The sequence below is a fragment of the Bombina bombina genome, chromosome 3 (assembly GCF_027579735.1).
Source record: "Bombina bombina isolate aBomBom1 chromosome 3, aBomBom1.pri, whole genome shotgun sequence".
Taxonomy (NCBI): Eukaryota; Metazoa; Chordata; class Amphibia; order Anura; family Bombinatoridae; genus Bombina; species Bombina bombina.
The window spans coordinates 431075533-431092941 of NC_069501.1; the positions used below are offsets into that span (position 1 = coordinate 431075533).

The 17409-nt window shown below is 41.3% G+C and overlaps 1 protein-coding gene across 1 annotated transcript in view; it reads left to right on the forward strand.

Moving 5' to 3' along the window:
* The first annotated feature begins 3249 nt into the window (after positions 1-3249).
* Positions 3250-17409, forward strand: part of MOV10 (Mov10 RISC complex RNA helicase) — a 349433-nt gene continuing 335273 nt past the window's right edge. The window contains exon 1 of the mRNA XM_053706650.1: positions 3250-3391. Within this exon, the coding sequence (XP_053562625.1) occupies positions 3291-3391 (101 nt within the window). The 5' untranslated portion in view covers positions 3250-3290. The remainder of the gene's footprint in view (positions 3392-17409) is intronic.

Consider the following 17409-nt stretch of genomic DNA (forward strand, 5'->3'; position numbering starts at 1 on the left):
ATCGGCTTACTCCACTTGATTATATGTGCCAAACTTCATAATAGCAGTCCGCTTGAGTTTATTTCAGCTGGGCATCTGATCTTTATAGGCATGTTTTCCCAAGGCAGACGTACTCCCTATATAGCCATCGGCCTATTCAAGACTGACTTTTCTTGGCGGAAGAAAGTTCCAGCCTATGGTAAAGATGTGGCATGTCTTCTCAACGAGGCTCCAAAATAAGCTCTATGTCCATGGGATATCATAATATAACATGGGCTAGATTAATATGAGACAGTTAGTAAAGCAGAGAATAAATGTGCACTACTAATGTAACAAACATGAGAACTGTGACTAAATATTAACGCACAACCGCTATGCCCTTTAAGATAACATCAGTTGTTGCATTGCTAAAAACAAATATTGAGCTATCATTACTCGGATCACAACATCATCATGTCAAGCATTGACTTATAGCATAGAGCAAGATATTTCATATCGCTATAAAAGTTTGCTGGATTACTGACTACTAACCCACTCCAGATCTCAGCATACCAGCCTGTATAGTGATCCATGAGAGTTTTGTGGCTGAGGGCCCAAAATAAATGAGGCTTGACTCTGAATGTATCCAGCCATCCGAATTCTCCTTTAAGTTGCCATGATCTGTTTCCCTTGTAAATGGGGTTGTTCTTTGCGAGTCAGCAGTTTGGCAGGGCTCATCTTGTCATGCTCCGGGATTACACATTGTGTCAAGATAGTCCTTATGTTTGACTGATAGGTCAGCAAACCCGGCTGACATACGTATATCAAGCTCCATCAGAGTTGCATAGATAGTTAGGCAGACTTCCTCGTCACTTGATGCCGTAACTGTTGAAGGCCGTAAAAGCCTGGGTGTTTACCAGTAGGCAATGGTGGTCGGGAAGAATGTCTGCTTTAGCAGTAGATCGGAGGGGTCTGGAAATGGTATAGCTGTTATCCCATCTGATCAGGGCTGCTTTTGGGGCAAATTGTTGAGGATTAATCCCAATTTACTGTTAGATTAGATAAATAGCTGCAGGAGCTCTGCCTGGTGCGTCTTCCCTGCTTGGCTGCTGGATCCGCCTCCCCCTTTCCATTAGATATTAGTACCCAGCCCCTACCTTTTATGACTTTCTAGTTGACATATATTTTCTTTCCCTTATACCTATGCACCATTTTGACCCTGAGTAACAGGTTTTAATCCCAATGAGCGGCATAGATTTCTAAGCCCTAATGGCAGAAACGCCAAGATTAATATTGATAATGCATATATTGTCGTCTTTGACTATAATATTCTTGTTTCTCCTTTTCCTCCTGATATAATTACTTAGTGATTATTTTATATAATATTTTCTTGGGTCCAAAAGTGGCCTTTTTAGTCATTTTCCCCTGAAATTCCCCTTTAGGTCATAGCTAGAGCGGCCCCTAATGATCAGTGGGGACATGTATTTTACCGTACATTCTAACATTTTTCATGGGGATATCTCTGTTCCAGACAAACTGAGATTTACCTAACATCTAGGAGCTTGGGCAATGTTTGCTATATAACTGACATTTCATGAGGTGTGTGTGTATATTGTAAATTTTTGCTGACCATTCCCAATCTGTAATTTACCAACAATACCTATTGTTTTGTGTACAAATTGAAACTTTCTATTGTACCATGCCCCTTATGTTTTTGTTTTATATCTCAATAAAAAATGGGGAAAAAAATGCTGTTGCATCGACAATATCTAGCTATGCTTCACATACACGTGCAGAGAACAATGTTAACGCTTAAACAGTTAAAGGGACACTGTACCCAAAAAAATTCTTTCGTGATTTAAATTGAGCATGAAATTAAGCAACTTTCTAATTTACTCCTATTATCAAATTTTCTTCATTCTCTTGGTATCTTTATTTGAAATGCAAGAATGTAAGTTTAGATGCCGGCCCATTTTTGGTGAACAACCTGGGTTGTCCTTGCTGATTGGTGGATAAATTTATCCACCAATAAAAAAGTGCTGTCCAGAGTACTGAAACCAAAAAAAAGCTTAGATGCCTTCTTTTTCAAATAATGATAGCAAGAGAACGAAGAAAAATTGATAATAGGAGTAAATTAGAAAGTTGCTTAAAATTGCATGCTCTTTCTGAATTACAAAAGAAAAAAATTGGGTTCAGTGTCCCTTTTTACTAGAAGCATTTTAGCTAATACATGTATGTTGTAAATGTTTCTATTCAAAGATGTAATTCATCTATGTGCATTGAAATTTTGACTGGAATGTCTCTTTTTAAAGCATCCTTTATACTTACAACACAGCTTCCTTAATTATATAGGAAAAATCTGTGTGCTAATCTTTGAGTCATCCCCCTAGGAAACCAACAAGAAAATAGCACTGGGAATACATTCTCATTGCAAATAATGGCTCTGGTGTTTTGGCTTTTGACTTGGGACTCTGGCAACAAAACTAAGTAAAAAAAATAAAATAATAAAAAATGCTATGGGGCAGATCAGGAAAAAAAAACTGTACTTGCATTAAAATTCGGCAAAAACTAAACTGGCATATTTTTAATACCACTCAATAACTGATCTCACCAATGAACTTTCAATGTATCAATTTGTCACATGTCTCTTAAAGGGACACGAAAACCAATTGTTCATTTTCTTTCAGGATTCAGGTAGAACATATCAGTTTAAACAACTTAAAAATTTTACTTCTATTAAATTTGCTTCATTCCTTTTGATCACTTTTCCTGAGGAAACGGCAATGCACTACTGAGAGCTAGCTGAGCACATGTAGACAATTATGAGACATAATGTGCAGTCACCAGCTAGCTTCCACTAGTGTAGAATATGTACATATTGTGTTTCAACAATGGTTTCCAAGAGAACAAAGTAAATTTGAAAATAGAAGTTGTTTCCTATTGACAGTTATTATACTAGATATGTGACATGGTTCTTGTTCTGTCAATTGACACTATTGAGATAGGTCTATACCAGTATAAAGATGACTGTTTAGATAGGCTCAGAAGTGTGCGTCTTGGGCAATTTTAGCAACAATGTTCTAAATATAATGCTTGATACATGTGCACTTCTGAGCCTACCTAGGTATCCTCTCATTGAAGAGGAGCTAAGCTTCAACTAAGGAAACCAAAATAAATTATCTTGCTAAATAATGGAAGTTCAATGTTGACTTCTATGTCTGTTCTATGTCGTGCTGTTTTTGAGCAGAATTAACACAATTTTTTTTTTTTTTCTTTCAATCTTGCAGATTTTAAGGCAAAGAACACAATCTCTTACAGATCAATATGTGCCTATGAGGAAAGCTCAAAGACAGGAACCAGAAACATTTCAGCGCCCTATGAGTTATACTAAAGGGCAAGCTCGGGCACTCATTCAATTGCTGAAGAGTAATAGGTGGGTATTTTATTTTAAAAAAAATGCAGCAAAGTGTTTTAGGTAAAAAGGGAGATTAAACAGCTCTTTGTGTGTGTGGGGGGAAAAGGGCCATAAAGCAAATTGTGTTCACATTGTATATTTGTATTTGTATTCTATTTAGAGAGTCTATAAGAAAAATAAGTTATAAGTGTTTTTTTTTTTTTTTTTTTTTTTTTAATATACATTTCAACTGTATCAGAAGAATCCTAGATGGATAAGACTGAAAACAGGAGAGGTAAACAGGGCTGGCTCAAGATACTGTGCTGTCTGGGTCCACAGCGATGCCCCCCCCACCACAGTTGTAACATTAATGATTAGCATATCAAACTACTAGGCTTGGCCTCTGACCTTACTAAGCCTGCCTACCTGCATGCAACCAATGCTTATGCACAGTTTCACAATAAGAGGTCAGGAAGTAAGAGATGTACTTGTCTCACCTTGGGAGCCTGTGACTTTCCCCATGGTGAGAGGACAGGAGTGGGCTGGGTCTGACAGTGACTGACTCAGTCACTGATATACTGCCCCTTGTCAAGTGCTGCCTGGTCCATTGAACCCACTTGCTCCCATGGTTGAGCCGACCCTGGATGTAAGGTACAGCTAACTCTCTCTCCTTTAAATGGACAGTATACTATAACATTGTTTTTCCCTTAATGTTTCCAATTACTTTTTTTACCAGCTGCGTAGTATGAGATTTGCTTTTTAAGGCTTATTTGTGTATATGAATGAGCTGATTTTGTGTTTTAAAGCCACAACCTAATAAAATGGGTTGAGCTTGTAGGTATAATCAGATCTCATTACGTTATCACATTGTGCAAATATACATGCTTCTTTATCTTATATTTGTCCATAAACCAATCACCAATACTTGGAGAGAACAATGGAAAATTAACATTTTATTACCTTCTCTTCTATAACCCTCTGGGAGTGTAGTTTCTTCTACTGACTGGGTGGGGATACCACAGGCTAAATCAGCTATTTCAAATGCCAATATAAGGGTAATGGAAATACTTGTAAACAATTTAATACACTCCAGCAGGTAAAGTGGATCATTGGGAACAAATTAAAGGGGAGAACATTTTTGAGTAAACTGTCCCTTTAAGTACTGAGTATGCATAACCTGAAACAGCTTGCCAACTACATCTTGTTATGATAAATGGCATATCCCCTTCCATTTTTATTCTGTATTGTTTTTTTTATACAAGTCTACAAGAATCTATGTCCAATATAGAACAGTTCAGCTGGAAAGGAAAGCCCATTATATATGAGCTAAAATAAAAAAAACCTCATGTATACTACAAACAAGCATAATCAACCCATGGGACTTGTTTTCTAAATTGACACATTTAAATTATTACCTGCTGTCTTCAGAGGTGCCTCCAATTCTTTTGCTATATACTAATATCAGATTACCCCAAAATGTACAGGCCTGTTTATAATTTTTTTTAAATCCTCACAAGAATATTTAATATAGTTTTACAAAATTGTAACTACCAAACCACATTTTGGTATTCACCAGTATAAGATTTGAAAACCTTCTGTGCAGCCTTTGTTTAGCACTTCATACACAATCTGGCTAAGGTTCTATATTCATGCTGGAACAGGCATTTCTGTGCCTTATAGGATGATTTCATCCTGCAGGTGGGTTTGAAATACATTTTAGTCTCACAGATTGTTATCTTAAAAAGCTCTATAATAAGTTTCCTCTAAGTCATCCTGAATTTGCCTGTACAGATCTGTGGCCAGGCAACAGAAACTGTTAAAAACTATCCTTAGCTCTAGCCTATTAAAGTGATTGTAAATCTTAGCGTTTGTGAACAAAGGGGACTTTCTTTTTTTAAGTATAAAATACTTAATGCTGAAAGCTCATTTATTTGTTGGAAGCGTTCGCCTCACTGAGCTGCTGTGAGGTGACGTTTCCACCTCTTAGCCAATAGTCGTGCGTCCCAACTGACGCCAAGTTGGATAGCCCGCAAACTCTAAGATTTACAGGGATACTATAGTATAAAAAATAATATATATATATACATTTTTTTTTTTTTTTTTTTTTTTTTTTTTTATATTTTTACAATGAGATCTGCACTCACCAGCATCCACAACCACTCTGGTAGAACAGGATTCTGGTGAAAATCCCCAAAATATCCACAGCAGCACAAAAAGCCAGCACCAGAGAATTTGAATATCACCTTTTATTGTAGAAAATACATAACGTTTCGGCCCCAACCAGGAGGCCTAGGTCACATGAAACAAGTCTCCCAGGACAAGCATGCACTCCTATTTCTTCCTTGTGCATCCTTATTCTTATAAATGTAAATTATCAAAGGAGACTAAGTCTTTATGTGAAAAATTATTTTTATTGGTTATCCATTAACTCAATTAGGAGTTGACGTTTCAGCTTAAAGGGCCACTGTAAGTAAATATTTTCTATGCCTGTTACTAACTAACTACCCCAAATACGCTTTTTATCAATAGCATTTCATTAACATATCTCTACCGTATATCAGAAATCTTATCTGCAAATTTAATTGTTTTCCAAACCCACTCCGTGGGTATCCTTTGCTCTGTACCAATCCGTTTACAATACCTAGGTTTCAAAATGGCGCTTTAAAGGGACAGTCAAGTATAAATTAAACTTTCATTATTCAGATAGGACTTTTAATTTTAATTGACTTTCCAATTTACTTTTATCATCGAATTTGCTTTTTTCTCTTGGTATTCTTAGTTTAAACTAAACATAGGTAGGCTCATATGCTAATTTCTAAGCCTTTGAGGGCTGCCTCTTATCACATGCTTTTTAAATCTCTTTTCAACACAAAGAGACAGAAAGTACACGTGGGCTATATAGATAACACTGTGTTCAGGCACAGAAAGTTATTTAAGATCTAGCACAACACAATGCTAAATTTAAGACAATAGATAATAAACAGTCACAGTCATGTGATCAGGGGGCTGGAAGAAGGTTCCTAGATACAAGGTAATCACAGAGGTAAAAAGTATATTAATATAACTGTGTTGGTTATGCAAAACTGGGGAATGAGTAATAAAGGGATTATCTATCTTTTAAAACAATAACAATTCTATGGTTGACTGTCCCTTTAAACACAGTTATTGGTTTAAGTATTTTGAACACGCAGTGCTGAAAATAGTGGGCAGGATAACGTGACATCATCGGCGAATAAAAGATATATAACTTTTAGGACGTTATGAAACTTCGTTTTGGAGAAAATATAGGTCAGTAGGTTTTAATTAATGTTTATTAACTTTAATATGTTAGTCGTTTAGCTTAAAAATTATAACAGAAAGTAATCCTTTAAGCATAAGCTTTTGTCAAAACAACATTTCAAAATATCTTCCAAAGAATTAAATAAAACCCATAACCTTATTGTAAAAAAATGTTCATATCTATACAATACGTTCTACAGGTATGATTTTGGTGAATACAGCATACCTTCAATATGCAATTAATGAGTTTGATGTAGTTAATAGTGTATGTGTGAGTGTGTAAACATACACACAATTAACTACATCAAATTCTCATTTATTGCATATTGAAGGTATGTTGTATTCACCAACAGCACTATACAAAAAGCAGAAATATTGTTATACTAAATATATCTCTTACTAGTGCTTAAATAGACCTTGTGTATCATTTTAGTCAAATTCTTTTATTAACATAGAAACTGTGAACGCTCCACATCTTTCCACACGGGAATCAGTAACATAAATAAGAACAATTTGCATGAACAATATCAGAGCATCGACACAAGTTCCAATTTTCAATGTGATAAGGAACAACTAGATATGTCCAGAAAGAAAAAGGGTAGAGGAGAGAGAAAGGGGAGGGAAATCACAATAAAGCATAAATTATAGTAGCATCGAGTGTCCAGTCTCGGGGAAGCCACCCACCCCCAATCGAGTAGAAGGGACCCACAAACCCCAATAGTAAATAGTAGACGTAGCTAGAGTCATCATAGCACCCAGTCGCCTAGTGTGAAGTTTATGTAGTATTTAGGTAGTCGTCCCAAACCGCTCGGATGGCTATGAAATTCTCGGTGTTCCCTTTCTTGTCCTCAGAGTATTCCTCTAGTTCCAGTAATTCAGACACCCTGTCCCTCCACATTCTCAAGGAGGGGATATCTGTGGACCTCCAATTTTTGGCAACCAATGTCTTAACACTATTTGTAAATATCCGAAATAGGGGGAGAAGAGATTTAAATGGCAATCTGACCGGTTTATTCAATAGCCATATGAGAGGGTTAGGGGGGATCTGAATATGTAATATGTTCTCGACTTCAGCAATAACTTCGTACCAGAAGTGGTTCAGTCTTGAGCACCACCACCACATGTGGCCCATGCCACTGCCCACATGGCCGCATCTCCAGCATTTATTTGTGTTTGGGTATAGCCGATGCAGTTTTCGAGGGGTAAGGTACCAACAGTGTAAAATTTTATAGTTAGTTTCAAGTATGGATGCTGAGATGGAGGATTTTTTAGTGTTTAGGAATATAGTAGCAGCCGTTTGTGGAAGGATAATTCTACCTAATTCCCTCTCCCACATCTCCATACAATACGGCAGGTTGCCTGGTAATGGTTGGAGCAGAATTTTGTAGATGGCGGAGAGTGAGTGTCTCAACGGGGAGCTCGACAGGAACAGCTTCTCAAGGTTAGTGGGGGGACGGGTCATTATTTTTATGAGAGTGGGTGCTAATGTAATTTTGGAGTCTTCTATAGGAAAACCAATTACGTGCCCATTCGTGGCCCATGTCGATGAGCTGTTCCTGAGTACATAATCTTTCATTAGAGGTGACATTATATACTTGTACGTTGTTGTCATGACAGGGAAAGGGATCAAGGCTCCCGAGTGACTTTAAGGAAAATACGGGATTATGGGTCAAAGATGTCAGGGGGCTCGGGTTGGATGACAGGCAGGGGTTTTGCCGTATAGCTCGAACCCATACATCCGCTGTCTCCCGGGTGATCGGGAAAGATAGCATCTTAGTATTCTCGCGAAATGTATGGCTCCAAAACAGGGTAGCCAACGACCGGTTAGGGTTAATATGTTCTTCTAAACGGACCCATCTCCTCTGTTCCCCCGCCACCCGCCAGTCAAGGATCCTTTGCAAGTGTAGGGATGTTCTGTATTTATCTAAATCGGGGAGGCTAAGGCCTCCGTGCTCACGCAATAAGGACATGGTAACTTTGTTTATTTGCGGGGGTCTCTTTCTCCAGATGAAAGCACTAAATAAACTCTGTACTTGGTGTAGATATCTGGGGGGCAGGGGTATCGGGAGAGCTCCCATTATATAGAGAAGCCTGGGAAAAATGTTCATCTTTATCGTGTTGATCCGTCCCCACCAAGAGAGCTTTTTCGAGCCCCAGGAGGATAGATCGCGCATAATTACGGTTTTAATGGGTATATAATTCTCCTGGAACAATCTGTCAAAAGTGTTATGGAGGGAAATGCCAAGATATCTAAGCGCCCCAGAGCACCACCTTAAGGGACAGGTAAGTTTAATAGATGCTATCGAGCTCCCCGGGAGACCAATGGGCAGGATCTCCGACTTAGTATGGTTAACCAAGAAGTCAGTGAGGGACTGAAATCTTGCAAGTTCTGACAGAAGACTGGGTATCGAGGACTCGGGCCGGGTAAGGGAGAACAGGATGTCATCGGCAAAGAGCGACAGTTTGTATTCGTCGCCCTCCACCACGACACCCTGGACCCCTGGGGAGTTTCTAACTCTGGAGGCGAATGTCTCGATGAAGAGGGCAAATAGTAGGGGAGAAAGAGGGCAGCCCTGACGTGTTCCGTTCCTGATATCTATGGGAGGGGAGAGGGATCCATTAACTATGTTGCGGGCGCAGGGTGAGTTATATAAGGCGAATATTCGTTGTAGGGTAGTGTCTCCTATGCCGTATGCCCCTAGAGAGGCCCGGAGATAAGACCAGTTGACCCAGTCGAACGCCTTTTCGGCGTCTGTCGAGACAAAGGCAGTGGGGATGTTTTGATTATTGGCGTGCCAGATCAACATGACATTACGAACAGTGTTGTCCCTAGCCTCCCGGCCAGGGACAAAGCCCACCTGGTCATTGTGTATGAGGGTGGGGAGAACGCGGTTAAGATGGGTAGCTATTATCTTTGCATAGATTTTTAGGTCAGTGTTAATAAGGGAAATCGGGCGATAATTAGTGATTGAATCGGGCTTTATGGGGCTTAGGAATAACAGTATTGTGTGCTTGTAGAGAAGACGGCGAGAAAGCTCCAGTGTCATCTATGCTATTAAAATATCTAAGTAGGTGGGGAGATAGGATTCCCTTGAATTGTTTATAGTAAGAGTTACTGAACCCATCGGGGCCTGGAGCTTTCCCGGAAGGGAGAGATGACAGAGCTAGGAGGAGCTCTTCCTCTGAGAATGGCAAGTCTAATTCGTCCCTCTGGTCATCGGTCAATTTAGGTAAAATTATGTCGCCTAAATAAGCAGCTATGTCTTCAGGGGCAGGGTCTGCTTGTCCTCGTCTAATGTTGTAGAGTTTATCGTAGAAGTCTCTAAAGGTTTGTGTAATGTCTGTGGAGTCAGACTGCCATGTCCCCCTGGAATCCCTAATCCTCAATATGTATTGTTTGTTCGTTCTTTTTTTTAATTGTCGGGCCAGCATCCTACCTTGTTTGTTTGTTCGCGCCCTCGTGGTAGATTTTTTTTGAGAAACAGGGCTTTATTCTTGGCTTCAGTGCCAAGAAGTAGACGAAGTTGGTCTCTTATGTGTAAGGCTGTCAGTGAGGGATTTATCTGTGGGGTGTGCCAAGTGTAGGGTCTGAAGTTTGGCGATATCTCCCAAGAGGGCGTTGAGGTAAATGTGCTGTTTACGTTTGGCCGTCCTGATTGCAATGAGCTCACCTCTGAGAACACACTTATGTGTGCCCCAAATATCATGTATATCTGACTCAGGTATGTCATTTCTTTGGAAGTAGTCGAGTAAGGTCTTTTGTAATTGTACGATCACCTGGGGGTCTCTAAGGAGGGATTTGTCTAATCGCCATGTAGACTGAGAAGGGTCTGTAGGGTGCCAGCCCAGCTGGCAGCTAATGATAGCATGGTCAGACCATGTTATGGGAAGGATATTTGTAGCAGTGATAGAGGATAAGCTAGGTACATCAGTAAAGAGATAGTCTATTCTCGTATATAACTGGTGGGGGTTGGAGAAAAAGGTAAATTCCCTATCATCGGGGTGCTGGAGGCGCCAGGTGTGAGAGGGATTGTCTAACTTGTCGTAGCGTCTTACTGGGTGTGGAGGAGGTGCCCGTGGAGCAGTCAAGGGCAGGGTGCTAGATTGAAGTCGCCCCCCCAGAATCAAGCTACCCCTAGCAACCTCAAGGACTTTGTGACAGAGGTGGTGGAAAAATGGGACAGGATTCACATTGGGGGCATAGATGTTCACCAGGGTGACGGGTTTGTGGTACAGGAATCCAACTAATATTATATAACGTCCGTCTTTGTCTCTATGGGTAGAGGTCAGGGTGAAAGGTAAGTGTCTGTGGATCAAGATCCCAACCCCGTTGTGTTTAGAGGAATGGGAAGAGAAATAGCCAGTCCCAAATTTCCGGAAGCTAGCTTTGGGTTCAGAGCCCCTGCGAAAATGAGTCTCCTGGATAAAAAGAATGTCCCCCTTCTGTCTTTTGTAGTCTCTGAGGGCCATCGACCTCTTTTGGGGACTATTGAGGCCCTTGGTATTATGAGAGAGGAATTTAATATGATGTAAGGTATTAGCCATGTGTCTGTGAGGAGAGGAGGGCATTAAGTCCACTAAGTTCTGGGTCACCCTGGGTTAGATGAGAGGTAGGAGCCCGCCCCGAGACCGGACAAAGAGAAGAAATAAAAAGGAGATAATGAGGGAACAAAACAAGCACTGTAAACAATACATTTTGGAAAACATAAAACCAGAGGGAAACAATAAGTGTATACATCATTCCGTTGTACACTTTACTAGGGGGGAAGAATATCGCCTTTTAAACTCTTAGGTTATAAGTAAATCAAGAAATTATCAGGGGTATATCAAATATAAATTTAGAATTAACCAATGCGGGGGCTGTAAAGGGATGTATGAAGTGCCATTTAATTGCGAGATAGTATTAGGTGGCGCCTTGAATACCTCAACCGTGCCCAGCATCATGAGAGAAAGGCGCGCGGTTTGGAGGATGGCACTACGGGGCAAGGGGGTTATCTTGTAAGTAGGTACTAATGCTGATACATTACATGCCCAGGAATGACGCTCTGTTAATGGGTCGAGGCATATAGAGAATAATAAACCAAAGGATCCAGCCACAGCGTCTACTTTTACTGATAATCATAAAAATAACCTGATTATCCGCCAGGCTAGGAATAAGGGGAGCCATGGGAATGAATGGTCTTCTAGGACTCCTCGAAACTTAATAAGGAATATTTGTAAAATATCTGGTCGCCACCCATTGTCATAGTCGAACGGGGAGGCATGGACTTCGATGTAGGGGATAGATATATGGAGTGAGGGGGGTTATCCGGGAGGTAGATCATGGGGATGTGACACTTCCCGCCTTGGGGACATAATATAAAGAGGGGATCATGAGGTATTAAGGGGACACAAATCATCCACAACAAGCTGCTGGAACGGTTGCATATGTCAAAAAGCCTCGTGAAAGGCAGGTAAAACATTTTTGCACAAAACTGTAGAGAATACAGAACAGTAAACATCAAGATATTGGCCACATTAGCTCTCTTCTGGGTTTAAACACATAAATAAACTAGATGGCGATTTATATTAAGAGAGACAGGGATAAAATTTAATTTAACTCAAGGCCCTGGGCGTGATATCTTTGGTATGGAGTAAACAGCAAATCTAACATATAACCTTTAAAAATAGCAGAAAATATACATAACATATGGTGACATAACAATATTAGTGAAGTAAACGAAGCATAAGATAAGCGGTAAAACAGTAGAACATCTTGCATCCTGTAATGTAAAGTTCCATAGGGCCCAAAGTGACCAACGGCCACCTGGGGGTGAGATATTATGCAAAGTCACTAACTAAATGGTGGGTAGGATGAAAACTGCATTTAAGGCATATAATTAAAGTCATATATAACACCATACGTTACCAGCGTGGGGTCAGGAATCTAACATGTCCAGCTGGTGTGGCAGGAAATGTCCCAAGATCTGCGGTATGAAGCAAATGCGCCGCAAATCAGCCTAGGCGGATGGGCCAGGCCACTATTCAAGAAGAGGGACGCTCCAATTTTACCAATTGTAGTACAAAAAAGGAGAACCAGATCTAATCGTGAGGTGAATGGAGTCTCATGAAGACAAAGATTCATTCCTAGGCAGTAAACTATCCACTTTTCTTCTCTTGGGTTGGACCCTCTGCCACTGTGATCTTTGCTCCAATGGGCGTGAGGGGCCTGGAAACGCAGCCGCGGGAGGGGGTAGGACACCCGGATCCACCGGGTTATTGAATGGAATGTTGAGGGATCTGGACAGCTGGTCAAGGTCGTTGTAATCCTTGTAAACAATTTGTGAACCATTGTGGTTGATTATTAAACTAAAAGGGAAACCCCATCGGTATTTAAAGGGACAGTCAACCCAAAAATTACTGTTACTTTTTTAGATTAGTTAATTAACAATCTTTACATCAAACTCTAGCCCAATTTTTATCTAAATACACTTTGGCAGAAAATACACTTACTAGATCTCATGTAGCTGTTTTGAAATGGCCACCTGACTCCTCCTTCTCTGACGTCTCCCAAAAGCTTGAACTGCCACACTAGTACAGGAACTTCTCGTCCCTGCGCGCTCCTTTCATTCAGTTCTCAGTTTGAAAAACACATAGAAAGATTGCTAAGAAAGATTTGCATCCCATGTGGTGTGGTTGTTATTTACTGGTTTATTAAGGAAAGATAATAAAGAGTGCATTAAATGAACAATTTTTATAGAAAACTGTAAAGCTTAGTAAGCTGTCCTAATTATCTAATGCCAGATTTAATATCAATCAGGTGAGAAGAAAGTGCCTTTTCAGGGAGCTTCAGCACGCGAAACACAGGAGACTAAGGGGACTGCTGTCAAATTCAATCTCACTCTTTAGTAAACAGTTCACCCGCGATCTCTGCTGTTGCACTAATAGAAATAATACAGCGTTGTTACATTGGGCACATGGACAACAGACTTCATTACCAAGTTTCTTGCATGTTGACAAAGCAGCAAGAATGATAAAGCACGCCAGATCTTACCGGAATAAGCAGCAGATAATACAGCGTTGTTACATTGGTGCCAAGGATCCGGAGCCTGCACAACATTATCCGCTGTAGGCTGTTGACTTATGTTGACAAAGCCGGTGATAATTACATTTGTCATACCAGATCAGGAAACCGGAGAGCGGATAATGTTATGCAGGCTCCGGATCCTTGGCACCAATGTAAGAACTGTCATTTTGTAATAGCACCAGGGTGATATCCAAGGCTGAGATGAGTGCATCCACTCTGTATAGCCAAATACTGCCCAGAAGAAAAACCTGTAGCTTTTAGGTGTTCCTAATGTCTGTGACCCGGTGCAGAAAATTCACAAAAGGCAGGTACCGGGGTTTCAGAAGGTTGCACCCAAGCAAGATATCTGTACCCAAGTTATAGTGATCGTATAAGGTAGACTGGCAGATCCTGTGAAACATTGTCTGAAGTGCCCTCCACTGGGTGCCACGCAGGGCAGCGCAGGAAAACAATTACAAACACTTGTAACTGCAGGTGGAATGGGAGGGAGTTATGTGCCAGGGGATGTCCTGCCACAGACACACATAGTGCCCAGCGAGTCACTACTATTATCCGCTGTAGGCTGTTGACTTATGTAATTATCACCGGCTTTGTCAACATACAAGAAAGTGGCACATAACTGCCTCCCATTCCACCTGCAGTTACAAGTGTTTGTAATTGTTTTCCTGCGCTGCCCTGCGTGGCACCCAGTGGAGGGCACTTCAGACAATGTTTCACAGGATCTGCCAGTCTACCTTATACGATCACTATAACTTGGGTACAGATATCTTGCTTGGGTGCAACCTTCTGAAACCCCGGTACCTGCCTTTTGTGAATTTTCTGCACCGGGTCACAGACATTAGGAACACCTAAAAGCTACAGGTTTTTCTTCTGGGCAGTATTTGGCTATACAGAGTGGATGCACTCATCTCAGCCTTGGATATCACCCTGGTGCTATTACAAAATGACAGTTCTTACATTGGTGCCAAGGATCCGGAGCCTGCATAACATTATCCGCTCTCCGGTTTCCTGATCTGGTATGACAAATGTTGACAAAGCCGGTGATAATTACATAAGTCAACAGCCTACAGCGGATAATGTTGTGCAGGCTCCGGATCCTTGGCACCAATGTAACAACGCTGTATTATCTGCTGCTTATTCCGGTAAGATCTGGCGTGCTTTATCATTCTTGCTGCTTTGTCAACATGCAAGAAACTTGGTAATGAAGTCTGTTGTCCATGTGCCCAATGTAACAACGCTGTATTATTTCTATTAGTGCAACAGCAGAGATCGCGGGTGAACTGTTTACTAAAGAGTGAGATTGAATTTGACAGCAGTCCCCTTAGTCTCCTGTGTTTCGCGTGCTGAAGCTCCCTGAAAAGGCACTTTCTTCTCACCTGATTGATATTAAATCTGGCATTAGATAATTAGCACAGCTTACTAAGCTTTACAGTTTTCTATAAAAATTGTTCATTTAATGCACTCTTTATTATCTTTCCTTAATAAACCAGTAAATAACAACCACACCACATGGGATGCAAATCTTTCTTAGCAATCTTTCTATGTGTTTTTCAAACTGAGAACTGAATGAAAGGAGCGCGCAGGGACGAGAAGTTCCTGTACTAGTGTGGCAGTTCAAGCTTTTGGGAGACGTCAGAGAAGGAGGAGTCAGGTGGCCATTTCAAAACAGCTACATGAGATCTAGTAAGTGTATTTTCTGCCAAAGTGTATTTAGATAAAAATTGGGCTAGAGTTTGATGTAAAGATTGTTAATTAACTAATCTAAAAAAGTAACAGTAATTTTTGGGTTGACTGTCCCTTTAATATGATGTTCCTGCAGTGCACTAGTGATGAACTTAATCACCTTACGCCTCTGAATCGTGTAGGGGCTGAGGTCTTGATAGATCTGAAGAGAGTGACCTCTGAATGATATGGTCTGTTGGGACCTTGCTGCCTGCCATAGGGCATCCTTAGTAGAGAATCTTAGAAATCGGACAATGACATCCCGTGGGGGCAGTGGAGGCTTAGGTAGGGGCCGAAGCGCTCTGTGCACTCTGTCCAAATCTTCAGATAGCAATATCGGTGACTCAGAGAGGTGCTGAGCCATGCCGATAATATATCTTTTGAGGAGGTCAGGGGTCACATCTTCTGGGATACCGCGGAACCTCAAGTTGTTCCTACGTCCGCGGTTATCCAAGTCCTCTATTTTATCTTGAAGAGATTGTACTTTTGAGTCTTGGATAGAGAGTTGTTGCGTGTTCAGGCTGACCAGGTTGTTCAAGGTCTCCTGACCTTCCTCAAGGTAGTCCATACGAGCCCCCATTTCATTAAGGTCTCTTTTGAGATCCCTCATCTCCTCCTTAATAAAAGATTTGAGAGAGTCCAGATCAGACTTAGAAGGGAGCGCGGCAAGCCTCACCTGAATAGCCTGCAGCGGATCCTGTTGGTCATTTAGGTTCTTAGTTGGGCTTAGGGGGCACGACTGTTCCTGCAGAGTTTCAGATGTTATTGATACGGTGTCTGAAAGAAGGAGGATACCGATGGGGTTTGGGATGACGATTTGGATGGTTTATCAGATCTGTCCCTTTTTTGAGGCCATATTGGACATAGATATAGGGGGGAAGGTTGACAGAGACAGGTGCCTTCTGATGTGATAAAAAGGCGGTGGCAGGCAGACTAAGGTGATTGCTAGCGGGGAATCGGGGATGACACTGTACAATATGTAAAAACTGCGTAGGACGTTTCACACACTCAGCAGCGGCTAAGTGAGGAGTGGGTGCAATGAAAAAAGGAAAAATTTATGTATATTCTTGTGATCCCTCTATTCTATAGTTGGGAAGAGGTGGTCAGGAGGAAAAACCTTGTGATCAAATGTGGAAAATTTAGCTTAGTTATGTTTTATAGGGAGTCCTCTGGGTGTTTGTTTAAGAGCCCAGTACTAGGGAAAAAGCCACGTGGCTTGCGCAGGCTGAAGGAGCGGTGTTTGCTTCTCAATTAAAGTATGGGTATAAAAGTCACTTCCCAGGTCACCCGCAAAAGCCAACCACAGCCCAGCATAAACTGTAGATACCTCGTTGTTGGGGTCCCGGTTAGGACGGTACTGTGGAAGGAGGCTCCAGCCGCGGCGCCGGCTCTCGACAAGGCCGCAGCTTTCGGCCGTGCGCAGTAAATCCCAGGCGCACACAAGTAGAAGCAGCCTTCACCGGAGGTACCGGTAAGTCAGTCGGGAGCCCAGGGGCTAACCGGGTAAGTTTTGAGGGGAGTAAGGCGATCTCGGCTGCTGGGTAAAGTCGGGGGTAGCAGCGCTATGGCTCCACAGCAGAGGCGGCGGAACCGCAGCTCCCCAAGGTGTTAGTTGCGAGGCTGAAGTTAGGAATCCAGATGCCAGCTTGTAAGAGGGTTTCTCACAGCTCCCGGCATTAGTTAGGTTGAGATCCTGATTAAGCTAGCGTTGCTAAGAGGGAAGGCCGACACGGAGCTTTACAGAGTTGCGGCCATGTTCCAGCACGGCTTAGCTCCGCCCCCCTGTGTATCATTTTATTAACTTTTATCACTCACTGTCCTACTCCTAGAATACCAAACTTAAATATTTTGTCATTTTCAACCACTCATTGATATTTTTTGGTTTATACATAACTGAATATTTCCACTTTTGTTCTAAATGAGTTTAACAGCCTGTTGCGATATTACAACTATTTTCACTTTTCCCCTTCCACAGTTTTCCATTGATAAA